The sequence below is a fragment of the Ciona intestinalis genome, chromosome 1 (genome assembly GCF_000224145.3).
Source record: "Ciona intestinalis chromosome 1, KH, whole genome shotgun sequence".
NCBI classification, from domain to species: Eukaryota; Metazoa; Chordata; class Ascidiacea; order Phlebobranchia; family Cionidae; genus Ciona; species Ciona intestinalis.
Genome location: NC_020166.2, coordinates 3084480 through 3111350, shown reverse-complemented (window position 1 = coordinate 3111350; position 26871 = coordinate 3084480). Strand labels below are relative to the sequence as shown.

At 32.9% G+C, this 26871-nt stretch overlaps 2 protein-coding genes across 5 annotated transcripts; both read right to left on the bottom strand.

Moving 5' to 3' along the window:
* Positions 1-348: 348 nt before the first annotated feature.
* On the bottom strand, positions 349-21372 carry LOC100184515 (TRAF2 and NCK-interacting protein kinase-like). Of its 4 annotated transcripts, none has more exons than XM_009863888.3 (26): positions 21211-21372; positions 20675-20797; positions 19792-19917; positions 17941-18051; positions 16854-17075; positions 15978-16032; positions 15380-15467; positions 14580-14737; positions 13984-14131; positions 13394-13490; positions 13009-13098; positions 12898-12942; positions 12288-12359; positions 11793-11936; positions 11366-11471; positions 9543-9642; positions 8561-8662; positions 7975-8029; positions 7371-7496; positions 6466-6634; positions 5934-6077; positions 5158-5296; positions 4330-4495; positions 2037-2117; positions 1345-1519; positions 349-1018 (listed from the first exon to the last, which is right to left on the bottom strand). In XM_009863888.3, the coding sequence occupies exons 1-26, from the start codon at positions 21250-21252 to the stop codon at positions 810-812; spliced, it is 3093 nt and encodes a 1030-aa protein (XP_009862190.1). In that variant the 5' UTR covers positions 21253-21372; the 3' UTR covers positions 349-809. The 4 variants fall into 4 exon arrangements, with proteins under 4 accessions (XP_009862190.1, XP_018667424.1, XP_018667418.1 ...); XM_018811879.2 differs by having other exon boundaries at positions 11390-11471; XM_018811873.2 differs by having other exon boundaries at positions 13009-13095.
* A 2129-nt stretch (positions 21373-23501) lies between these two features.
* Positions 23502-26578, bottom strand: LOC100178239 (uncharacterized protein CFAP97D2-like). The gene is made up of 5 exons (XM_002130904.5): positions 26454-26578; positions 25376-25527; positions 24641-24802; positions 24107-24229; positions 23502-23609 (listed from the first exon to the last, which is right to left on the bottom strand). Exons 1-5 carry the CDS (start codon positions 26554-26556, stop codon positions 23574-23576), a joined length of 576 nt encoding a protein of 191 aa, XP_002130940.1. The 5' UTR covers positions 26557-26578; the 3' UTR covers positions 23502-23573.
* Positions 26579-26871: the final 293 nt, after the last annotated feature.

Here is a 26871-nt window from a genome sequence, read left to right as displayed (position 1 = left end):
AGTAATAACTGGAGCACAAAAAAACAGAGATTTGTTTAAATATTTATGCTATTTTAAAAGCTGTGAGACTGGATGTATGCACCGTATGGTTTCTGTATCAGCCAAAACTATGCTCTTATGTAATTTGCCTCTTTTTATTAATTTTTACCTTTATTAAGATAGTCCATTTATTCTATTTAGGTGAAGCCTAGTCCATTTATTCTATTTAGGTGAAGTCTTTGTTTTCCAAACTCTTATGTATTCCATTTATTCTATTTAGGTGAAGCCTAGTCCATTTATTCTATTTAGGTGAAGTCTTTGTTTTCCAAACTCTTATGTATTCTGCCTTGGTATATAAAACCAGCAAAATGACGACACAAATATCATTGCAATTTATTATTTATGCTTTGCATGGTTTACACGCAGTAGTATCTTTGTATTAAGTGGTCAACTGCATTTGAAAGCGACACAGTTGGCTACGAACATTTAAACCACAAGGAAGCACATTTTTCTCCCATATGCATGTGTACATCATTAAACTTGCTTAAAAGGACGGTCTCAGAAGGCCCAGCAGAAAACACTATTTCATATGATTAAAGTTAATAAGAGTTAGGTGGACAGTAAGAAGAATAAAAGTATCTCAGAGAATATAAAAACCAAAATCGTTGTTATTCCTCACCAGGCTAAGTTATTTTGGGAAGTATGAATTTTCTCAACACTGAGAATAAACCACTGACAGGTTAAGGACTTTGTGCATATCAGATGTACAGAAAATTTGGACGACAGTTTGACAGCAGTGTGCGTCTTAGCAGCGCGATAGGACGCTCAAGTTACCAATTCATTTGCAAATTCCTGTTAAGGGCCATGAAGTAGACTTGACTTGATGATGAACTGTGCACGGATGCAAAGAAAACTTTGTCATTTCGTTCGCATAAAAACTTAAGTCTCTGCGCACGTTTGTGCATGAACACCCCGTCTAAATGGCCGGTTTCAACGGAACGTATTTCAATTGCCTTTTCCCCCCAACCCATGATCTGACCTGAACAATAAAAGTAAGGAGGTGAATATTAAAAGCATTTTATATACTGCTGCTGCCATGCATTATTATACTTGTAAAAAAAAACATCACCCGAAATATGTTCGGAAACACTGCCCCAAAATGCTAAAAAAACACTGCTCAGAATATGTTGGAAACACTGCCCCAAAATATGTTGGAAAACACTGCTCAGAATATGTTGGAAACACTGCTCAAAATATGTTGGGAAACACTGCTCAGAATAGATAAAAATACTGCTTTAAAAATTTAAAAAAATACTGCTTTTACAGTTACTAACCTAAATTTTAGCACACAACAACAACACATACCTGATCTAATGTAAGCAACTGAAGTTGGGTGTTCTCCCCATTGTAGAACAATATCTTTACTAATATTGGCGTATGTGTTAACATACACCCCTTCATCCTCATAACAAACCAACAACTCCATCCCATCAGAGTTGGGCAACATAATAATAGCATGGGCTGTTATAGGTGGCGTCATCTTGAGTCAAATGGAAAAGTATTTGACGATTAAAGTCGAATGTAAAAGTAATTGGCAATAAATGTAGATTGCAAATTTTTTTTGGACAATAAAATAGAATGTAAAAGTATTTGACGATTAAAGGGGAATGTAAAAGTTAATTGTAAAAGTATTTGACAATAAAAGTGTTTTTTTCCACCACTATGGCAAAGGAGTTAGTGCTGTCATCTAAACCAGAGGTTACTGGTTCGAGGCTTGCTGCTGCTACCATTGTTACATAAATGTTTTGTCAACTTTAAAATGTTTTTTGCAGAAAACATTTCTTAATTTAAATTTATTAAATGTAAAAAAACCAAACCTTTTTTTAATGAATATTATAAACCAATTATTTAGTAAAAATAGTTAACATTTTTTCTAGAAAACATTTCTTAATTTAAAACTTTATTAATGTAAAAACCAGAACCTTTTTTTAAATAAAACTTTTAAACCAAAAATTTGGTGTAAATAGTTAACATTTAAGTAACATGTTTCTACTTACATGATTAGGAATGTAGAGATCATAATTTTGACCGGAATCAACGTCTATTGCATGAAATCCATATGCGGAACCATACAGAAGCTGCAAGTGGAATAAACAACATGTAAATCAAGAACAGGAACTCAGAACTTTATCAATACATAAACAGTGTATATTTTCTCCGAATTTCTGACACAGTCAAATAGATACCATACACATAAACAGCTTAACAGCATGCAGAACATTTTACGAACTAATAGAAAAAATTAGATTAAATTCCCAGGCCTGCGTATGCTTTTTTGTTGGACATTACCCATATAGAATAGATTAAATAAACTAGCTAAGCCTTTTTGGCTTCAAGGTTTTTTATGAATCCTGCTTTGTTGAACAGTTGTTCTTTGCAATGTCATTTTTTAAATCTAAAGTCTACTTAAATAGACATATAGTAGGTTGGGGTAAGATGAGACACTTTTCATTTTATTTCCTGGTCCCATTTGATAGTAAACAAAGAACATTCAAAGAAATATAAAACCGTATCCTCAAGACTCTCAAAGACTGTTGTTAATTGTTTAAAACACGATCAGGATATTTGGATATTATGTGCTAAAGGTGTCCCATCTAACCAGCAGCATTATATATTTAACATGATAATATGATTGGTATAAAATACAAAAACAGTATACCATTTTTTGCTTTGTGTTTACTTGGTATATTCTTATATAGTAGGGTGGGGGAAGATGGGACACCTTTAGCACATAATATTTAAATATCATGATCGTGTTTTTTACAACAACAGTTAACAACAATCTATGGAAGTCGTCAGGATACAGTATTATAATTCTTTGAATTTTCTTTGTTTACTACCAAATGGGATGAGAACATGGAACGAAAAAGTGTCCTATCTTTCCCCACCCTATATAGTAATTTAAAATTTATTACTAAAGTATTTAATTTGATAATGTGATTGGTATAGAACATAAAGCAATATACCAACATCTGTGGAACACACACTGCTGTCATTTCCACGAATAAATTGCAGACTAATCTAATATGCATGACACTGGATAGGAAGTGTATAATATTACCTTGTATGTAAATGCATGTGCAGTTAAGTGAATCAAATAATAAATGAAACGGTGTTGTGATAAGATTAGACATTTTCTGTACAATTTCAACTATATTTTACACCTATTTATAAAAATGAACCTATTTGTAATAAAAAGTCATTTTCTCTTCATTTTTTACTATGTTCCACACTTAGTTATAAAAACAAACTCATTTTAAATAAAAACCATTTTCTGTGGAATTTTTACTATAGTCTACACTTATTTATAACAATGAACTTTTTTTAAATTTATTTGAACGAAGCCATTTTTGTGCAATTTTTACTATTTTTTCCCCCTATTTATAACAAAGAATTGATTTGTACTGTATTATGCCACATCTCACATGTTTTACATTGCGTGACAATTTTGTGCGAAAAAAAACACCAACTTCATCAATAGTTATCAATAATGCAACAACTGTGGTTCTCTTGTTTTTATAAACAAATAAATTCAATATTTGTAAATTTGGTCTTAAATTCACTTTTTAATCAATAAATATTTTATCCATAGAATAACAACTGTTGTTAAATCCCTAATTTCCATTTCTCCATTACTTTAAATTAATACATATATATAAATATATTATTGTATTTGTGTACCCAAAATCATAGGTTACCTAGCGTGCCACACTATAAGACCTCACTTATATATTTAAAATTTTATATGTTTCAGAGTTTCAAACTTCCCTACTTAGCCAAGCTCTCAGAGTATTTATGAAATACTTGAGCTTAATTTTTTAGCAGAGATTAACTAATTAAATATATATATATATTTTAATAAAAAACACAGTTCCTGTTATAAAATTAGAAATTAAACAAATATAGTTGCAGTGATGTAAAAAATATAAAACTGCATCCTCACCCACCCATAAAACCTTGAATTGTTTGAAAAATGATCAGAAAAATATGTGCTAAAGGTGTCCAGTCTTCCCCCATTCTACTACATAACACTTTTGGGGTAATAGGCCAATCCTGGCTCAAATCCCAGGTCTCATGACGTATATGCTCACTGTAGGACCTCACCCACATATAAATTATATAACTTTTTTTTATTCTTTATGGGTGAGGTCCTTGTCTAGGACCTACGATTTAGGTCAGATTTGGCCCATTACCCCAACACCCGGAAAATCCATTTGAGTATTTCGCGCGAGCGGTGCCACGACACCGCATCGCAGTCAGACGCAAAGCAAAAATCATATAACACCACACCTTAAGTCTGGAGCCCTCTTCTACTGTTAGATCCACTATCATTGGTTTGTGAGGTAAATCACTGAAGGATTTAAAAGCCATGAACTTATGGTAGGGCCGAGGCGCCCAAGCGTAGACTTCTATGTTGTTTCTTAAAGCAATGACTAAAAACTTAATTCTTTCGTACCTGTGTGAATGTAATACCGGTTTGTTATAAAAAAAAATCACCCACAAAGTAACATACATGGTAACTCGTAAGCTGATACGAGGTGTGTGAAACAGAACACCCGTGTTATAACGACTGTTGTTTTCCAGCCAGGCAAGGATAAAGTAAGTTACATTTATTCATTCATTTAAATCAAAACCAGAGTAAGGTTTATGTTCGACAAAAAATAGTATAGGTAAGCTTTATATACATATAACATTATTTTTTCTAATTATCGAATTTTAAAAAATAAACACACAGACAAGCGAAAGACACAAGCAAATTTTCATGTTCTAAATTGTGTTTTTATTTTTTTTTAACCTAGTTTTTAAATATAAATTCAATTCATTTTATAGATAATGCTGGAGAAACAAAACGCAACATTTTAGGTTTTATATTATTTTTTTTATATTTTAATTTATATTAAATTTATTTTATAAACAATACCAGACAAATAAAAATACATCGACATAAAATCATATTGTTTGTACTTACTTGGCAACTTTATTATATTAAGTACAAAGTCTTTCAAAAAATTTTAGGTTTTACTTTAATTTTTTTATTTTTTAGTTTGAATTCAAATTATTTTAAATTATGCTTTTGTATTTGCTTTTGTGACATTAAATCATGTTTTTCAAACTTACTTGACAACTTTATATTGAGTACAACCTTCCAAATCTCCCACAGGAGCGTAACCGATCTTTTTTTCAACTTCCGGATCGTTTCGGAGGATTTTGTTCCTCAACCAACTGAGGTAATAAACTCGCAGTTTGTTCTTCTTACCTGGGGAGGAAAGGAAAGTAAATTAAACAGCAGTATGGGTGGAGTAAAATAGATGGAACAGCCAAAAAAATTACTGCTGTTAAAAAGGGAGTGAAACAAAGTAAATAAAAGAGCAGTGCAGAAGCTGTAACTATGGGGAGGGAAGGAAAGTAATTAGAACAGCAGTATGATTGAATTTGTAAAGAAATTGGAACGAACAGCCCAGGTTTAGAGTTGGAAAAATTTGAAATACTGCTGTTAAAAAGGGAGTGAAAGAAATGTAAATTGGACTCTATTTTCCCGTGCCATTTGGTAGTAAACAAACAACATTCAAGTAATTACAAAATATCCTCACGACTCCATAGACCGCTGCTATTTATTTAAAACTCAATCAAGATATTTAGATATTATGTGCTAAATTTTCCATCTACCCCTACCCTACTATAACTGTAAAACATATAAGGAACAATTAAAAAAAAAATTATCATAATAAAAAAAAGTTATCATAAAAAATATAAGGAACTAATTAAAAAAATCCAAAATTTCAATAATGTGTTTAATTTATCATGTGTAACCACTTTTTCCTGTTTTCCAATTTATTATAATTTTTTTCCAATTTATTATAATGTGCAACCACTGTAATACCACACACACATACCTGAAATAGTAACCACCAAGTTAAGACCTTCCAATACATCGAGTTGTTGAAATCTTCTCCTTCCAATGAGAGGATAAACCTTTCCCTGTCCACTTCTATCCAACAGCATCATTCCATTGTCGGCTCCAATAAGTAAATTAACCCCTGTGGAAAAATAGTGTTTATATGTAATCTATGTAAAAAATCAAAACAACAAAAAAAATGGTAAAAAAAACTTTTTTTAAGTATATTCAAAAATTTGAAATAGCTTTCTTCAGTAGCGTGTTTTTAACGACTATTGTTTTTGCTGCTTTTCTTGTTGTTTTAATTTATTTGATCTTTGCTATCGCATTTGTTTATGATATGTAATGTTTTCCATGTTATATAACTTTTTTCAGCACATAATTTTACATGTTATATAATTTTTTTATGTTACATAATTTTACATGTTATTTATTTTTTTATGTTTCATAATTTTACATGTTATTTATTTTTTTATGTAATATCTATATTTATACACGAAATAAACCTCCTAAACCCCCTACCCCCTTACCCCATAGAGAAGCACAGAGAATCTCGGAGTTAAACCTCTTCTTATATTTTCGTATTTCCGGCATGTCAGTGGTCACAACAGGTGCGTGTTCGGATGAATGAGGGTTCACGTTAACGACCGACACTTTACGATCATCGCGAACGCTTGCTCCCGAAGCAGAAGCTGATGTCTGTGTTATGCAACAATTGCTATTGTGTATCTATTATGTAACAATTGCTATCATGCTATTATGTATATATTATGTAACAATTGCTATTATGTATATATTATGTAACAATTGCTATTATGTATATATTCTATTTTTTATTCTGTATGGGTGAGGTCATTAAGAACCTGGAATTTAGGCCAGATTTGCCCCATTACTCTAACACCCTTGTACGTCCAAAAGTAACATGCTCGCAGTAGAGTTGTTTATGTTAAAAAAAAACAGTTGTTTTTGTTAGAAAAATACTTTTCTCCTAGTAAAAAACTTCTTTAATTTCTTCAGGTAAAAAAGTATTTAGAAAAACGTAAGTTTTATTATGTAATGTTATAATTTTTATATGTTAAATCACAGGTCTCATTTCACAAACCTAGGGTTTCAACCTAAAAAAATAAAGGGGGAATAGACATTTTACAGAAAAAAAGCAAAACATGATTGAATCTTAAAATGTACATTCCGGAGCGTTTTAACCAAATAATAAAATGTGATTCAGATACAGTTACATTATTCTATTTAAACTCTAAATAATTTTTTATTCAGGAATTTTTTACACTGTCAGTATTCCATTTCCCTATACTTAGCGTATCTTTTTAAATTAAAAAAAAATGATTTTAAAATTTTTAGAGGGTGGAGGTCATGCCCCCCCCCCCAAAAAAAACCCTAGCTGCGTCACTGCCCCATACCAATATTCACAAAAACTTACATCATCATGTAGGTCATGAGGATGGTTCCTTGGAAGTAGATCCGGCATAACTGAAGGACCAGCTCTTCTATCCCAACTTGATTGCGAGTTACTTAGACCCCCATTATCCCTTCCACGTGTATCTCCCTGGGAAAAATATTACCGTTTTAACTCTTTTATTTTTTTTTATTTTTAAATTTGTATATCAACATGGTACAGTACTGTGGGGTTAAACAGGACACCTTTAGCAGACAATATCCAAATACCCGATCATTTTTGGGGCAATAACAGCGGTCTATGGGAGCCTTAAGAATACAGTTTTGTCATTCTTTGAATGTTCTTTTTTACTACCTAATAGGACCTTCAAACAAACACTTAATAAAGGGACATACCAACGAAAAATGAAAATTGGTATACAAATAATTTGCATTTTATTTTAGTTGACACTCATTATTTTTCAAAAACGGTTTTGTTTTTTGAAACTTTGCTGGTACCTTTTTAAATCACGTTTAAGCATCTTTATTCACATATTTTGTTTTTTTGTCGGTATGCCTCTTTTGTGCACAAAGTATATATATGCCAAGCCATTTTTTTTTTACCCCCCCCCCTTTTTTTAAAACCTTACCCCACTATATGAATCCCCTGCTTGGTTGTTTATCACCAATGTTCCTTGGTTTGAACTAGAAATTATATTATTAGACAATAGACATATATATATCACATATAAGGTGCATTCATACACCTTGTGCTTACTGTAAAGTTATAGTATGGGTGTCTTCTTATACAGTAGACACACATGGTGGATTTATACACCTCATGCCCATTGTCGAGTTATAACATGGGTGCCTTCTTATACACCATACATATAAAGGGTATTCATACACCTCATGCTCACTGTCAAGTTATAACGTGGGTGTCTCCTTATACAGCAGACAGTCAGACACACATGGTGTGTTCATACACCTTGTGCTTACTGTAAAGTTATAAAATGGGTGTGTTCTTATACACCAGACATATAAAAAGTGTATCCATACACCTTATGTCCACTGTCAAGATATAATATGTTTTATGCACTTGAAACGTACACGATGTAATCATACACCTCATGCTTACTGTAAAGTTATAAAATAAAGGTGTCTTTTAATACACCATACATATACACACACAAACATGTCTTATGTCCACTGTCAAGTTATGAAAAATCAACTTACATCCCCCCATGTTGATTTGCATCAATGAACGAATCATCACTATCACTGCTATTAGATGAAGAAGAATAATCCGTAACTCTGGTCTGGTGATTTCCACTTGGTCTGTATTATACATGGGTGTCAAGAAATAGAAAACCATACGAAAAAAAAGTACTTAATTCTATATGAGTGAGGTCTTAAATTTTTGGCATGCCATGGGCCTGTTAATTAGGTCATAGTTGGAAAACGCCCCATATACCAAATCATCAGTTTAGAGACTAAATTTTACAAAATATTTGTTTAAAGTTTATGGTATTTGTATATCAGCCATATATCAAAATAAAATGTTTTGATAATTAAAATAAATTTGACGAAACTTTGTACAACAAGCTAGATGACCAAATTTGCCCAATATGTCTAATTAAAAATTACATAATTTGAAAACTGTATTTGAATTTGCGCTAAGTGGCCTATGCAGTTAGAAGCCTATTTTTTATCAAAAGCAAAACAGACCATGAAACAACATGTTATTTTCAACTTAATTTTTTCATTAAAATTTATGAACTATGTTTTCAAGCTATCGTTGTGGCAGTGGTTAGGGTGTTTGGCTATAGAACAAAAGTTACAGGTTCAAGGCTCTCCACTGCCACCACTGTGGGCGAATGTGTTCTTGTGCAGAACTCTTAAAGGCAGTTACTCAAATCAAATGATCACTAATGGGTTGTACAAATTACCAGCTATACATAACAAAATCCAAAAAAATAATCACCCACAAAGTAACATACATGGTAACTCGTAAGCTGGCACGAGGTGTGTTAAACAAAATACCCGTGTTATAAAGACTGTCGTTTTTCCGCCATGCGAGGGTAAAGTAAGTTACATTCTAAGGCAGTCTATTGGTTGTCTAAATTGTCAACCATACAATATATAGTGGCCTGTATTATAAATGGCAATTGCTCCAACACTTTAAAAAAGGTTGTATAAATTGTCAAACCTTATTTACCTGGTTAATGAGGGTGCAGCCATTGCTTTTAAGTTCGCAGCAACTCTGTCCAAATCATCAGGAACTTGTGGGTATTGTTTCCTGTTATGATGCGGCGAGTCTATAGATATATTGGTTGTTAATATTACGGTGATGGGAAACTTTGGCTCTCATGGTTTGTCTCACTGTACGACTTATGTGTATATTGTATTGGATAGTAAAAGGTGTAGATATACTGTAAGTGTAAACAGTGGCATAGCCAGGGGGTTTAGGGGATTGCGACTCCCCCTATAAACCAAAAAAAAAATGAAAATTTTTTGATTACCCCCCCCCCCCCCTTTATTTTTTCTTTCTGGCTGCGCCAATGAGTGTAGATATGACTGAAAATGTTGTATTTTAGATTGGGTTACAGAAGTAATATATGTTGTGCAGCCATAAAAAATAAAGGTGGAGGAAAGGTTTCTATTTCCAAAACAAATTTTTTTGCTACTACTGAAAACCTCATGGCTTGCCGCTGCACAACAATATGATGATAGCTTTAACTTTAAAAACTGTAAGAAAAATAACTGTTTTCCTGTTAGGTGTGTCATACTAGATTAGATTGTGTCATAATGTACAATTCCTAATGCAATTATAACATGTTCTGTTTTTGTAGCCTTTAATGCTTATGGGTATGACTTGAGTACAAGTCTGTTGCTCCATTTCACTCTATACGAAAAGTGATGTTTAGAATCAGGTTAAAATAACAATTTTTAACTGCAGTATTGGGTGTTTTTCAAATAAATAATAAAGATAAACTTATAAACATGCACAAAGTGCCAATCTAACACCAAACATTCGTACCATGCATAAAATAAAACACCCATAATAAATTAATTCAACTTAAATGTATAAAAGTAAACAGAACTCGAATCATGCCCAAAATAAAATAAAAAAGCCGTGCATAAAATGTTTCAAACCTTTTAGAAAGATCATTTTCAGTGTAATTCAGTTATTATTTTATACATCTTAGTTCAACTATATGCACCAACTGTGACTTAAATTGTTATAACTTTTTGTTTTCATTTTTTCCTTTTTGAGTTAAATTTTTGCGAATTTGCAAGAAACAAATAATCTACCTATATTAGCTAAACACATAAACCCATTTTTAAAAAAATTATTATAGAGTTTTGTAAGGTAAAGAAAATTACTGTAGGCCCATAAATCCCACCTTTCGTAATTGTCTTTTAAACAATTGGGAACTGTAAGAGTGATGGAGATATAGGTATATAACTCTGTTAATGTTTTCTGTTTCTTACCAAATGGGACGTGAAAAGAGAATGAAAACATGTCCCATCTTACCCCAACCTAATATATGAGAAATCTAAACTCTGGTCGGAATATTCACACAAGCATAAACATTGTCATACTACAACCCACTTCGTTGTATGTAGCAAACGAAATAAACTATTTCCTAACCGAACTCCATAAACCTATGCCATAAGCTAGTATATATATATATATTTATTATTCTATATCATAACCCAAAACCCATCTAAAAACAAATTCTTGCTAAATATAATATAAATTTTAACAGCCGAACAGAAACCATTTTTACTTACTTACAATGCCCTCCCACGTGACCTACAATGACCCATGACCTCCCATGTGACCTAAAATGACCCATGACCTCCCATGTGACCTAAAATGACCTATGACCTCCCATGTGACCTAAAATGACCAATACAGCCTATTGTGACCCCAATTACAAATGCATCCTATAACCCCTATGGCCAATTTCTAAACAGCCAGCATAATAAATGTAAAATGAAGTGTGAAAGAAAACATGGAATCATGCAACTCACTCCTGACAATTCGTTCTACAGTACCAGGGTTAGATCTGTCTTGTGCAAGCGCTGGGATTATTGGCTGTCGTCGTGGCAATGCAGGACTTCGATTTGGGGATTGACTCTGCAAATAATGCTTATTGTTTTTACCACAATACGAATTGTTGCGTGAAATATTGTTTATAATAATTAAATGTAAAAATTTTTTTTTACTAAATTAAATTTTGCTAATTTTTTGTTTTAAAGATGTTTTTACGGAAATATTTGTGATTTTGCAGATGCAGAAAAATGTTTTACGAAACTATTTGTGATTTTGCAGTTACATAAAAATGTTTTTACAGAAATATTTGTGATTTTGCAGATGCAGAAAAATGTTTTTACGAAACTATTGTTATTTTGTAAGGGATTTATTCCTTTAGAAAGTTTAATAGCAGAGGCCACTCACAGGGGTTAGTTGTACAGAGCCAGATCTTATTCGTTGCTGTACGGGAGACTCTGGTCTATTCTGTTTGCTTCTTTCTTCGATCTGGCGTGCCCACTGCGGCTTTTCACGAACGTGTTGAGAGTGGCTACGCTGGTGGGATATTGGCTGGAAGCATACGCCATGTTTTATTGAATTAAAAAAAAAATGATTTTTTAAAAATATTTTAGTAGTCAAAAATACCCTATTTGTTAATGTGGCAAATGCAAAAATGTGGTGAATGCATAATATTCAAACATGGGGAACCTTAATGATTAATGTGGAAATGCAATTTACTTTAGACCTGCTTATATAAACAGTTAACATGAGGTTACCAATATTGGTGTGACATGTCACACTGACTGGGAGTGAATTAATATAATATGTTTCTTCAAAAAGTTTATAATGCAAAATTATTTGCCCTGCTACAGACTCCCACAGTTTAATAAAAAAGTTAAGAAGAATGTTTTAAAATCTCACCGGAGCTTCATTTTCTTTTTTTCTCCTAAGAGCCTCCTCTGTTGCTCTTTGATGAGCCTCCTCTTGCTCTCTCTTTATTATATAAGAAAAAAAAAATATATGAGTAAATTGCTAACTTAGGCAAAGAATCTAAAACTCTAATTAAATTGTTCCTGTCGGGCCCTTAGTAGCAAGATCACTGCCAACAAAAAAAAATGGTAAAAAAACTTTTTTTAAGTATATTCAAAAATTTGAAGTGAATCTAAAACTCTAATTAAATTGTTCCTGTCGGGCAAGATCACTGCCCTTAGTAGCAAGATCACTGCCCTTAGTAGCAACATCACTGCCCTTAGTAGCAACATTACCACCCTTTAGTACCAACATGGATGGTCTTAGTAGCAACATTAACACCATTGATGGTAACATCGGTGCCGTTAGTAGCAACATTAACACCCTTAGTAGCAACATCAGAGCCCTTAGTAGCAACATTAACACCCTTAGTAGCAACACTAGTACCCTTATTAGGAAAATTTATGCCCTTCTGAACAACATTGGTGCCCTTAGTAGCAACATCAACACCCTTAGTAACAACATTAATGCCCTTAGTAGCAACATTAAACTATTAACTCACTCTTTGTTGTTGAATCCTTTCCTGCATCAACCTTGCTTCTTCCTCCTATCATGAATCACGTGAATAAATCATCATGTGAATACATCATCATAAATCACATGAATCATTTACCTTTCGTTTACGCTCTGCATCTAATTTACGTCTCTGTTCACGTGCGCGCTCTTCTTTCTTCGCTTGTTCACGACGTAAATTCTCGCGCTGCTAAATTAAAAAAAATTACATAAAAATTGGAAGGAATAATTTAAGTTATATTTTTACATTTTACACTGGTAATTGATATATACAAAAAAAAAGATATTTTATGTGACAATTATAGCTTGCTAAGTGCTTTTCTGGTAATATTAGCACCAAAATTTGGTCTTGGGAAAAAATTATTTTTTATATTTAACCAATTTTTTATAGTTTTTAAAAAACTCTGCCATGAGACAAGACATCAACAAAGTAACGGTTATTTTTTATTGTTTTTATAAACACAAATATTTGTCATTCAACTCACGTCATCCGATTTTCTTCGATCTTCTTTCTTCTTCTCATTCTTTCTCCGTTCATCGTTTAACTCCTTCTGCTGTCTCTCTCGCTTCTGGAGTTCCGATCTGAAACATACTCATTTTAAACAATACTTAAACCAAAAAAATAAGGAAAGTCCCAAAAAAGTGCAGCCCCTACATATACAGTACGCAGGCCCCCAAAAAATTAGAAAAGGGGGTTTCAATCTTGTTTTTTAGTTTTTGTACATCTCATTTATTTCCTCTGATATTCCATAAATAGACAAAGATTATGAGACATGAGTAAAATTGCATTTTAGCTTAAGTAACGTTTCCAAAAATAAACAATTTTTAATGTTCCGAACTACAAATTACCCCACAAATTTGTTTCACGCATGCTCAAAATTAAAAAAAAGTAAAGTTTTCAAAAATAAACAATTTTTAATGTTTCCGAACTACAAATTACCCCACAAATTTGTTTCACGCATGCTCAAAATTAAAAAAAAGTAAGGTTTTCAAAAATAAACAATTTTTAATGTTCCGAACTACCAATTAACCCCCCAAGTTTTTTCCCCCAAACCCCTTTCCCCCCTTAAATCACCTTTCTTTATTCTCTTGTTGCAATTTGAGGAAATTTCTCCGAAGAGTTGACTCTCCTGGAGCAATGGCGATAGAGCTTGGTGCTCCTTCTTCAGGAGGATCTTCAGTTTCATCTTCCGATCCGCTGTACTCATACTCTGTATCTCCAACTACAGAACAATAAGAGGATGTTGAGAAACATCAAGTTTTTTCCAAAATATCATTTTTTTACAAAATAACATTTTTTTACAAAATATCATTTTTTTACAAAATATCATTTTTTTCCAAAATATCATTTTTTTACAAAATATCATTTTTTTACAAAATATCATTTTTTTACAAAATATCATTTTTTTACAAAATATCAAGTTTGTTTCTTATTTAAATCTATATGTTTATAGTAGGTTGGGGGGAGATGGGTCACCTTTAGAACATTATATACAAATATCCCAATAACATTTAAAAAAACCTGGTCTATGGTAGTTGTAAAGATACGGTTTTGTAATTCTTTGAATGTTCTTTGTTTACTACAATACGGAACGAGAAAATAGAAAAATATAATTCTTTGAATGTTCTTTGTTTACTACAATATGGGACGAGAAAAACAAAAACACTCACTCTTTTTTCTCTTGGTTCTATCAATGTGGTCCTTTAGTTGAATTTTAACTTGTCGTTCGTTCGGTTGGTCCTTAATAAAAGGGTGGCGTAGCAAGGAGTCAGTGTTGGAACGCTGGTGGTAATTCTTTATCAGTGTTTGCTCCACAAAGCTTTGGAACCTGAGTATGTAGTTAAGTGTTGTTAAAACATTAAGCTTTGAAATTATATGAAGCTTGAAGCAGAAGCTGCAGCAAAGCTTTTCTAAAGTAAAAGATAGCGTAATTTTTAAGCTGCTATTTTTTGTCAGGGTTTTTACGTTTTTTATATGTATGACCGTCCAAAAAATGGCAAGTATAAATCGTGGTTTGTGGAGTATTATCTGTAGATTGTATTTTAACAGAATGGCTATAACGTGTTTGATAAAATCAAAGATAGCTTTAAAACTGCCTTCTTTTTCTAGTTAGTGTGGATTTTACATAATACCCACTGTGGAATTTACATAATACCCACTGTGAGGTCAACTTTAAGGTCTTAAAAGAACAGATTTCAAATTAAAAAGCCTAATGGCCCAACAAACATCATATTTATATATGTTAATATATATAATATCTATTACTATTTCCTATTATATAATAACGAAATTTAAAAAATAAAACTTAAATCCCAGGTCTCATTAAAGTAATTACCAAACAAAATTATGGAAACTCGAAAGCAGACACGAGGTGATAAAACACCCGTGTTAAAATGACTATCGTTTTCCACCAGGCGAGAATAATAAGCAACCCACAATCAACAGGAAGTCTAAAGTTATTCCTAATCACCTTGAGTTCCATCTTTTTTCTCGGAGTCTCGGGGGTGAATTTCTTGGAATAAGAAAGAGAGCTCTCATGGGGTGCATGTCGCACAGAGCTGTAATTATAGTGTGAATGATGGGACAAATATAACTTGCTCTAGTTTTCTAATAGCCCTGAAATTTGTTGACACACTTATATAGGCTGTAAAAAAAAGTGGAGCAACAAATTTAAATTGCTGTTATTTTTATACCGTGTGTAAATCCCTATTAAACATAAACAGTTCTATTCAGATAAAATATTTAAAAATTAATCAAAATTCGAAGTAACATACTTCTTGAAAGTACAATGTTACAATTGATATTTGTTGTGTTTATGATTTTATTTTATGTATAATATGTAGGCTTGTATAGTAAAACCATGTTCTGCAAATAGACACAAGCATAATATAAATCCTATAAAAGTAACGCAACCAATCAAAATGCTACTAAAATTACCTTAAACTATATCAGGCGATAGGTAGTCCAAACTACACATATTTTTAAGCGATTCAAAATTCCATAAAAACGGTTGTCTTTCATAGGTACTATGATGTCATAATTAAATTTGTGATGTCACATTAACTTACGAGGTGATCCTTCAGCCATTTCAATAGCAGTGATTCCTAATGACCATATGTCACTCTGTAGGTAGAATTTATTTATTAAAATATATATACTAGCCTTAAACAGTTGTTGTAAAGCTGGTAAAAACAAAGGCGCCTACTTTAACTTATTTAAATTAAATCTGGGTGATTTTTTTAAAAATGCAGTAACGCCCACAGTTGTTAAACATTTAGAAACTTAATTTTTTTAATGTATCAAAAAAATGAATATAGTAGGGCTATACATTGGCTTTGTTTTTTTGTATACACACATTTTTTTGACTTCTCATGTTTTCAGGATTTTTTGCCCCACCATGATATATTACAAAGACTAATGATACAACAATAGCTGTCAAAATGTTGTGGCAGCACTGTAAGGTGTGAGCACATTATGTTGTATCATACAACTTGTATGCTTAGTGCAAACCTTATTTTGACAGCTACTATTGTTTGCTATTGAATATATTACATACATATGAGTCACCATAGCACTTATGTTAAAACGAACTGTTTTGTCACTTTGTGTTTGGTGTATGCTTTATAGGGGCAGGCTAGATTTGAATAATCATTTCCAATGCGATTGTATACAGCTATGAAGCCATAACAAAAGACGCAACATAGCCAAAACGTGCCGCTATCATTAGTGGTCATTAATAACACACGTAACAATTGACAACAAGGGGGCGTGTATGAATAACTTTACAAGGTATAGACTTCAAACAGGAGAAATTAGACTTTACTTTACACAAGACACTATAATTGCAAGTTAGCTAATGTTTGCTTAATCCAAAGACTATTTACTTCAAGTTATACAAGCTAAGAAGTTACACCAACTGAACATGAGTCATTAAACAAACTTACCCTATAATCATAAGTGGCAGATGCATTTTGCTCACAAGCTATAACTTCTGGTGCCATCCAGTAAGGCGTGCCGATAAATGTATTACGTCGTCCAATTGTTTTGTCAAGCTGTGCACTAACTCCAAAGTCAACTAGTTTCACATCGGCGTTTTCCGTTAAAAGGACGTTCTGGCCTTTTATATCACGGTGAATTACTTTGTGTTTGTGCAGATGTTGTAAGCCCTGTGATGGAACAGTGTGTATTATTACATCATTAGGCTTGAAATTTAAACAGGGCAAACATATTTTTGGTTAAACATTCAAACATTTTTTTCATATATTTTATATATATAATATACTATGCAATGGTGTATAATATATTTTAATTGGTATAAATAATAATAAAAAAGCCTGATGAACACTACTACACTTAGACAAATATAATTAGGAAAATGCTGTTCAGATTGTAAAATTTTCACGCCTATTATATATATATATATAATATTAAAAGTTTGAAGACATAACTTTAAGCATGAACAATCCTGATAGCTATTATTGCATTACAACAGTAACACTTACGAATGCTGTAGATTTCTATCGTTTCTACAATATGGGTGTGGTTGAAATAACAGACTTAATTCAACTATTATAAAAATTGTATTCTATGTCTATGTGGGTGAGGTGCTATAGCACGGCCTGCAAGGGATCTTTGATATATAGACAGCCAGACAGGTCTATTAATACCATAGCATATTTATTCTGAGGATATGTCCTGATTTTTAAGGTCTAGATCAGTGGTTCTTAAACTTTTTTGTTTGCTTTACCCTTTTAACAAATATGCTTATCAGATTTACCACAATATGTAATATGGCGCTTATTTATTAAACAGGGAGAAAAAAACTAATTACATCAGTTGAACTGAAGTGGAATTCGATGGGTAGTTCATTTACCCTCTAAATTCTAGGAATTTACTCCAAAGGGTAAATTTACCCCAGTTTAAGAAGCGCTGGTCTGGATCTTAATCTTATCAATTTTTTTTTTTTGATAATAATAGTAGCGCAGTGTTTAGGCCACAGTTGGTTCATTACTGACTGATACAAAAACGTACCTTCAGTATTTCGCGGCAAATATATGCAATCCAGTCTTCTTTTAATGAATTTCCCTTTGTTGCTTTAACGAGATCAGTAACAGATCCAGCCCCACAGAACTCCATGACCAACTGTAATGTAATATAGTATTTTATTATGTGTTGCAAGACCAATGCAGGCAATGCTGACTTGGGAGGTTCTAACTTCCTGTTGGTACCATTTGAATGGCTTTTACAGAAAAACTCCCAAAACAAAAAAAGCAATGTTTCACATTGTCTGTATTACACCTATGGACTATACAGGGCAAAAACTATGGTGCTGGCTTGGTCTGCCGCCCAATGTACAGTGCATATTATTGCCATATTAAATATACCAAACGCAAACAGTAGCTTACTCATACAAAATTTCGATTGGACAAATAGTTTTCCAAAAAGTTTTTTTAATTACAGATATATAATAAATATATGGGACGTGGGACCTATGGTTTATGAAACGATGTAAACTGTTATATATCTCGTTAATAGGACTTTTATTTACCGTTGTTTTTTGTAAGTCTTCCTTTTACACATTTAATCACTACATTATATATATAAAACAACTAACTAAAAATAGTTTCAACAGTTTCATTAAGCAGTTATGTGTTTAATTGTAAAAACTACCAAAAAAAATTAAAAACCCATATTGGGCACTATCCTATGTATATATAAAAAATAATACGTAAGCCTATATTATATACACATAAACATATATAATAATATATATACACTTTATTGAAAAGTGCAAACTAATCACATTTTTGAAAAATATATTAAAACAACAGCTAATCTCTTTCTTTTACAACGGAATTTTCCGTTAAGAATACACCCCATGTAATTCCTAACCAGCCAATAATAAAATTAGGTCAAACTTCGAATTTCAAAAACAACAAATCTTATCGAACTAGTAAATTACAATAGGAAGGTGTACCAGTATTGACTTGTATGGCTTTGTTAGCAACTGAACCATGTGTGACATGTAATAAAATAACCACATTTTCTTGCCTTACACTAAATAAATTGGCTAATAATTTAACATGAATAGTGACATGGTCATAACTCCTTTCATGGTGTGTTCTCTGCAGTCAGGTACTGTTTGTCATTAGAAATGAATACATATCTTTATATGATTCATTGAGATATAATAAGTACAGCATCACGTCAATGAATAACTCAATGAAGGGTTTTTACACAGACAGTAGAGCACAAGTACTGAGCCATGTCGAAGGTTTCTGACTTTTTTGTAAAAATACCAGTATTTTTAAACTTCAGATTCTAAAGTTAAACCAAACAACAAGACGAAAATCAAAATTACAACAAAACCAATCCTAAACAATAGTTTTTTTCTTGTTTTGTTAACTTATTTGTAGCAAAGCCTAACCCATGCTAATATTTGGTCTCTTTAAACCAAAGTCTTACATTTTACCAAAAAAAACGAACTAGTAAAAAATCCTCCAGTACATTACATATTAGGCTGGTAAAAAGTGTTAGTGATTGGCAGTTAGGCGTCAGGGGCTAGCTAAAGCGCTTTGCAACTATTAGTTAAACATTTTCTTGTGAACACCCTCTCAAAATATTCCTATACTCATGGTTATAGGCAGTGGCGCAGCCAGAAAAAAATGGGGGTTTAATCAAAAAATTAAAAAAAATATTTTTTTTAACTATATAACTTGTTGTTTTTTTTGGTTTAAAAGCGGGGGGGGGGGGGTCGCGATACCCTAATCCCCCTGGCTGCGCCACTGATTATAGGAGTTATTAGTTGGTTGTATAGTGGTTAACAGATAACGCAAAGGGGGAGGATTATTCACTAGCACCAAATAATCAAGTTCAACTTACCCACAGTTGATCATCGTTGCCAGGTGCAGTTTTATTCACAAAAGCCCCGTAATACGTTGCAATGTTACGATGCTCTGAATATTTCTTCAACATGTTGATTTCCAACTTTATTTCCTCTTCTTCTTCCTATAGAAATGTTATACAATCAACAACATAGAAATCAAAAAAAAGGAAATGTTTGATTTTATAGTTGCTGGTAAGCAGTATAAAGATGACATGAGAATGACTTGACAGTGATTTTCCTGTTTTGTTAACTATGATACAATTTCTAAAACTGACAAATGTCAGAATATTTAAGTTATATGGAAAATTTTAGATATGTTATATTATGGATATGTATATTGTTAGGCCGCAAATAGTTTTAAAGTGTAAATGTTTAAAAAATTGCCTAATATGTTGAGACACTTAACTGCTAAACATTACCTAATATATAATGATCAATAGATGGACACAACACTAACGACACACAAGCATTAAGAAAATGGTAGCAGGACATGTAACAGGCATGTATATTTCAAAGGATTGATTAGTGAGCGAAATTGATGCTATCATAAAACTGTTACATCATAACAATGATAAAAAGACACAAGACACTGGCACACATTAAGCATTAAGCAAATGGTAGCACAAGCAACAATAGCAAAGCATGTATGGGTCATGTATATTTTAAAGGATTGATAAGTGCCTTTAGGTGAGTGATTCATGCTATCATGAAACTGTTACGTTTTAAATTTAAAAATCAACAAACTTCACACAAGTAGAATAAATATAGTATTATATATGCCAACTTAAGAAGACTTTTCCCAACAGGACCATAATAAAGTCTAAACTTTAGTGACCAATACCCAGGGGTGGAAACAAAAGACAATTAACTGGATGTTACCTCAGTTACATCCATCACTTTAATGGCAGCGAGTTGACCTGTCTTGACATGTCTGCCTTTGTACACTTGTCCATAAGTTCCATTGCCCACGACTTGTACCAGTTCGAATATCCCAGCAGGTTCCTGAAACAAAACAAATCAAAATGTTTGGGGGGCAGTTGTTAACTTTTTTTTTTTTTAACTGCTGTAACATAAACAAATAGTTTAAAATTTGCACGAAAAATATTTAGTTAAGTTATATGTTTTTGCATTTATATTTAAGTGTTTATTAGGGTTTAATAGGGCAATATTGCCATATTGATTAGGCTATTAAAGTTATATATATATATGTAACAGATTTTTTTCAAATTGCTAAAATTCTGTATATTTTAAGAAAAAAACACATTTTACAGGACATTTTTCCAAACTGCTAACATTTTAAATTTTTGTTTTGGTTTTTGTTAAAACAACATCTAATTTTACCCCATATGAAATTAAATTTTACATCAATATGCTTATTTAAGCATTGTATCACTAAAAACTCGAAAATATCTTACCCGTAATCCAGCTAGATCTATATCATCCAGCCCACCAGACATCTTTGATTTTATTTTTTTAACTACTCTTAACAATCATAATTTGACGGGTATTTATAATATCGCTTACTTAACAGTATTTAAGGGTGCGGAAAGAAAAATAAAATATCTGTTGAATAAAATGTTTATTTGTTTCAGTACATGATAAAAGTATAAGAGGATTTATGGAAAATTTTAGTTTATGTAAAATTTTGCCCTAAAATAACATAACAAAATTTTTATTTTTTTTTTAAACAAGAGCGAAGATCATGTTATTTAAAGAACGTTGTGAAGTGAATCAACAGCAAACTACAGTTCTTAAAACTTGCTATGAATAAAAAGTGTTGAAAAGAATATATTATATCAGTTAAAAACAACCAAAAAATTCATACACTATTAAATGTTAATAACACAGAACTAAAATGGGCACAAACCGCACAATAAAAAACAAGTTTTCAAGATGAAAATCTATTAAAAGCGGTTGTGAAAATCGATTCCTTTTTTTCAAGAAAAAAAACTTCAATCACGGATAACTAATTATATATACATATATATATATATATATATATATATATATATAGAGAGAGAGAGAGAGAGAGAGAGAGAGAGAGAGAGAGAGAGAGAGAGAGAGAAAGAATTTTTTATTTATTTATTTAAAACAATAGGCTAACGAAGATCATATTATTTTGAAAAGGAAGAGAAAGGGAATAACAATCGTTAAAACATCACTGAAACACGTGAATTTAGCTAAAAGCAACTAGTACAGCCATACACTCACTTCAGTTCATTTTTCTTTAAACTATATTTTATTAATTGGTAAAATTGTCCTCTAAACACGTTTTTTTAACCAACCAGACTTTACCTATTTTTATTTCTTTTCCTTTCCTAACAAATGCGTTATAAGACTTAAGTAGCAATAACATGCAGCATACTAGCGAAAAACAAGAACTGTTCAATTTAAACACCATATAACTGAATTAGAAACCACGGTGAAGCAAAAACGACGCGTGTTAGGCGTTCGATTCTATTACAGTGTTTAACAACCTAGCGCTCATTACGCGTTACGTCTGTATCATTTCTCACTTCTGAATGTAATTAATTATGATACAACTTTACAAACAACGCCTACAGTGACCATTGCGAAGGGAGAAAGTAGTTCAAAACTAGGTAGACATGACATCACAGTTGGTACGATTCATAATTTATTTTATTTCCTTCACTTTCATACGTCTGGGACAAAGAAACAGTGGTGCACAATTTGATTTTTAAGAAGCCAATTGCCGAAAATTTACATTTATGGAAACGCAACGCCTGCTAGAGTGTTTACAATACTTTCTTTAAATGGTAGTTTTAACACCGTTTCTTAGTAAAGTTGTATGGCTATTTTGATTGTACTTTAAACTAGAGTAAAATAAATTTACTGAACACAATAGGTTCGCACTTTTACTCAACAGATTATAATCCTACAATAAAAATGCACCTGTAAGAAATGAAGCTGCCTTATAAATAAATAAATACCAATACAACTTACAGTCGGTCATTATTAAAAACCAATTTCTTTTCTATTTAAATTTATCACAGCAGGTATAGAGTGCTGTTTATCCAGGTAGTTATTACAACACCAATAAAATCTGATTTGGGAAACACTAGTTTTGGGGGCATTCCCCTTTCTAACTGTTCTGTTATCGTCTTCTAGGTATTTTGATTTCAAATAATATAAAATTCTTAGTAAGTTACTAACCGAAACTGTACGTATAACACCAAAACAACAACAAGTGTGTAAACGACATCCGTTATAGCGGTGGTAACCTTTTTACTACTTGCTTGATATATGCTCTTGCATCCTGGAGACGACGACCAAACAATCGATATATCTGTTTCTCATTATATATTATATCAAACATAACCCGTTTTGCAGCATTTTCTTAGTTGACAATTATTTATTTACCCGAATTGTCCATGAAACGAAATTAACTCTTCCCAGTTACCACAGAATTTTGGAAACTCTTTTAGCGGTGCGGCAATTATAAAGTGTTAATTTCAGTAATTGCGCTTTGACAAAATTTTGTTACTTTGACCAAATTTTGCTATTTTAAGAGTATTTCTTTTATAAGAATGGTAGTTTAACTACCATTAAGTGTCTTAGACGCTAACGGCGCCCACGATGCGGCAGAACCGAGCTTCGATTTTGGTGTCGGTTCATATAAAAACCAGCGCTCTAGCTTTTGAGCTACGATACTCTTTATATTAAAATTTCGAATCAAACGGTTAAGTTTTTGCTTCCATAAAAACGAGATTTATTTCAAAAAGTGCATTTTAACAAGCGAAAAATGGTCAATTTGTCTTTAGAGTTCTTCGTTCTTTGCTTTTGCCCGGCTGGACTGTAAAAACATAAAATGAAAGAATGTTACTTATTTATTCTGACGTGGCGGGAATAGACAGTGGGTATAATTTGCTGCCAGCTTAGACAACTCATTCTGGGTTGGAGCAAGGCCTACTAGAGATAGATCTCTAGTAGGCCGTGGTTGGAGGAATCTCTAGAGATCTCTAGAATCTCTAGTAGGCCGTGGTTGGAGGAATAGGCATTACCTATCTTGCCCAAGAACACGGACGCCCACAATGATAGCAGCGACGATCCTCGAAACCGTATGGGGTATATGCGTAGACACGCTAACCATTGTAACGCGGTTTTTATAAGAGTGGTCAGGTAAAGTAAAAATTCAAAGAATTTAAAACCGTATGCTTAAGACTCCAATCGATCGTTGTTAATTGTTTGAAACACGACCAAGATATTTTGATAGTATGTGCTAAATGTGTCTCGTCTTCCCCCACCGTACTATAATATACTAAAAATGTTGTTTAACCATTAAACACTTACTCGACGTTGAATTTTATTAGTTGGGTGGTGGGGGTGCGGCTGGGACGAGTAACGCAGTGAGTTCTTGGTATAACCCCAATCTTGTGGATACTTTGAAATATTTGCCATGTATCCTTGGTTAACCTGAAACAGAGAGTTTTTTATGCGTACTGTTACATACATTCATTTATTCAGCGACTAGCACTGGGTTGTAGCGACTGCCGTTAAGTGTTTTACCCAAGGACACACACGCTTACAATGGTAGCAGCTGTGAGCTTTGAATCTGTAACCTCTGGGTAAAAGGTAGTCAACCACTTTCCCGTGGCACGCAACTACAGCTACAAAACTGGGGTGACATTCTCAGCCACCAACTAAACTAATCTCGGCCTATAAGTCGAGTCAAATCGACCGACTAAAACTTAGTCGGCCGATTTCGATCGACAACTTTTGTAATAAGTAATGCACAGAAAAAAAAGCGTATAACCATAAGATACCGCAATCGACTAACTTTAATCGGTAGCCGAGAAATCGTGAATACAATCTCTGGATACCTACCCTCCAACCATCTTCCCAAACGAAGTGGTTATAATGTGGTTCCTTGGATGAAATACGCTTCAAAATCGCTTGGTTTTCGTGTGTAACGCGTAAAAGTTCTCTTTGACGTTTTGTCTTGTTTAAACTTTTCTGTTCGTAGCTATTCCAGTTGTCAACTCGGCCCTGTCGTTTTAAAAAGGTGTATAATAGAGTGGGGAAGATAGGACACCTTTTTATTCTATTTTTTCGTCCCATTTGGTAGTAAACAAAGAACATGCAAGGAATTATGAAACCGTATCCTCACGACTTCCATAGACAGTTATTTATTAATTAGTACTGTGGGGTAAGATGGGATATTGTCAGCACCGAGATCAAATATTTCCTGATCGTGTTCTTAACAATTAAAATGCCATGCTTTCAATCTCATCTCATTTGGTAGTAAACAAAGAACAAAACACGATCAGGAAATATAGTAAGGTGTGGAAAGACGGGACACATTTTCATTTTATTTTCTCGTCTCATTTGGTAGTAAACAAAGAACATTCAAAGAATTACAAAACCGCCGTATCTTCACGTCTTCCATATAGACGGTTGTTAATTGTTTAAAACACGATCAGGATATTTGAATATAATATGTGCTAAAGGTGTACCATCTTCCCCCACCCTACTATATTAGATTTATACCTGCTCACGGTATTCCATCTCTCCCACAGTCTTATAACTTTAATTCCAAACAAAATCAAAATATTAACATACTTTGGTTCGCATAATGTAACTCATTTTCTCCATAAGAATTCTGTTATCTCTTTCTACAGTCGCAAGACGTTCTTCTTCCATCTGTAACTTCTTTAATTTTAAGTGCAAATGCATGTATGTTTCGGGCGGCATGTTATCTATTACTGGCCGCGCTGGGAAAAAAGACGTAATTACTCACATGATACCATTGCGTGTACATGCCGCATGCCCGGCAGAAATGCAGTATTACAAGGCCCGAATTTTGTTACGATGTTAAACTAATTTAACCAATAAGTTAACAGCGTACACTATGTTGGCATTACGTAAGGAAACCTAATTACTGAGCCCTTTTAATTATTTCGAAGCTCGTGTCTTGTAACTTTTCATTTACAGCTAGCTTTTTCAGGACATTAGAGTTTTCTATTTATTCTTGCTCTTGCCTGGCAAAATGTATAGTGCGGAAATAATTTTCCTAAACGCGCCATAAAGAGCCTCCATACACCTAATGTGCCTGGTTATAAATTACAATTCGGGCAACCGATTTGTTGCCACTGGATTAAATAAATTGCAGCTTTATTTTTTGGCCAGAGATATACGCGTTCACAAAGACAGCAGTGTCAAGCTTCGATACGGACCTCTATCATTTCAGTCAAACCATGGAATGTTCAGCATTCCATGGTCAAACGCTCTGGTCTAGAGATTGCTAAAGCGCCGACTTTAGAAATAGACCCTAGCTAACAGACTACAACACCGCTACCACTGTGGGCGTGTGTGTCCTTGGGCAAGACACTTATCGGCAATTGCTCCAACCAAGTGGTCACTAATTGGTTGTCGAAATTATCAGCCATGCAAAAAAATCCTAATCACCCACAAAGTAACATATACATGGTAGCTTCGTAAGCTGGCACGAGGTGTATGAAACAGAACACCCGTGTTATAGAGACCGTCGTGTTCCGGGCACGTGCGGATAAAGTAAGTTATACAGTCATTCCTACATCTAACTATCTGTTATGTTACTACCCATGGGCAGCTGTATTCACATTCGTGGTAAAATACAAGGAAATAAAATACTTGTATCACAAAAAAAGCATGAAAATACCTTGAATTACTTTTTTCCTGTGAATATCGAAGCGATTTTGGTCCCATCTTTTCTTTAATAGTTTATTATTAGCAGGCGTAATAGGTTGGTACGCTCGATGCATTTTGAAATCAACTGTTGCTAGGACATTTACTAAGTATTATTTGTGCCTGTTTTGCCAGTTACGTCACAGTATTTATTATTTATCATAAAATGGCAATTATTACGTTGTTTGATTTTTCATTATGTTTGATGCCGATGTTTTTGAGATTAAAAAAGACTGATCACTTATTTCATACGAATACTGCAACACATATTAGAGTATCTATGGTTATGTTTATTCAAAAACTTTGTTTTTGTGAATACTACAATGTGTAAAATTATTGGAACATGAAATGTACAATGACAAACAAAAAGTTACCTGCAAAATTTTGCACTT

What these genes read in the sequence shown, in the direction of transcription:
- LOC100184515 (XM_009863888.3), bottom strand. Translation starts at nt 21,252, where the DNA reads ATGTCTGGTGGGCTGGATGATATAGATCTAGCTGGATTACGG. An exon ending in AAGTGATGGATGTAACTGAG is followed by an intron (nt 19,918 to 20,674) that starts GTAACATCCAGT and finishes ACATTTCTATAG; the next exon opens with GAAGAAGAAGAGGAAATAAA. An exon ending in GAAAAAAGATGGAACTCAAG is followed by an intron (nt 14,738 to 15,379) that starts GTGATTAGGAAT and finishes CTACATACTCAG; the next exon opens with GTTCCAAAGCTTTGTGGAGC.
- LOC100178239 (XM_002130904.5), bottom strand. Translation starts at nt 26,556, where the DNA reads ATGCATCGAGCGTACCAACCTATTACGCCTGCTAATAATAAACTATTA. An exon ending in TTTGGGAAGATGGTTGGAGG is followed by an intron (nt 24,230 to 24,640) that starts GTAGGTATCCAG and finishes TCTCTGTTTCAG; the next exon opens with GTTAACCAAGGATACATGGC. An exon ending in CTAATAAAATTCAACGTCGA is followed by an intron (nt 23,610 to 24,106) that starts GTAAGTGTTTAA and finishes ATGTTTTTACAG; the next exon opens with TCCAGCCGGGCAAAAGCAAA.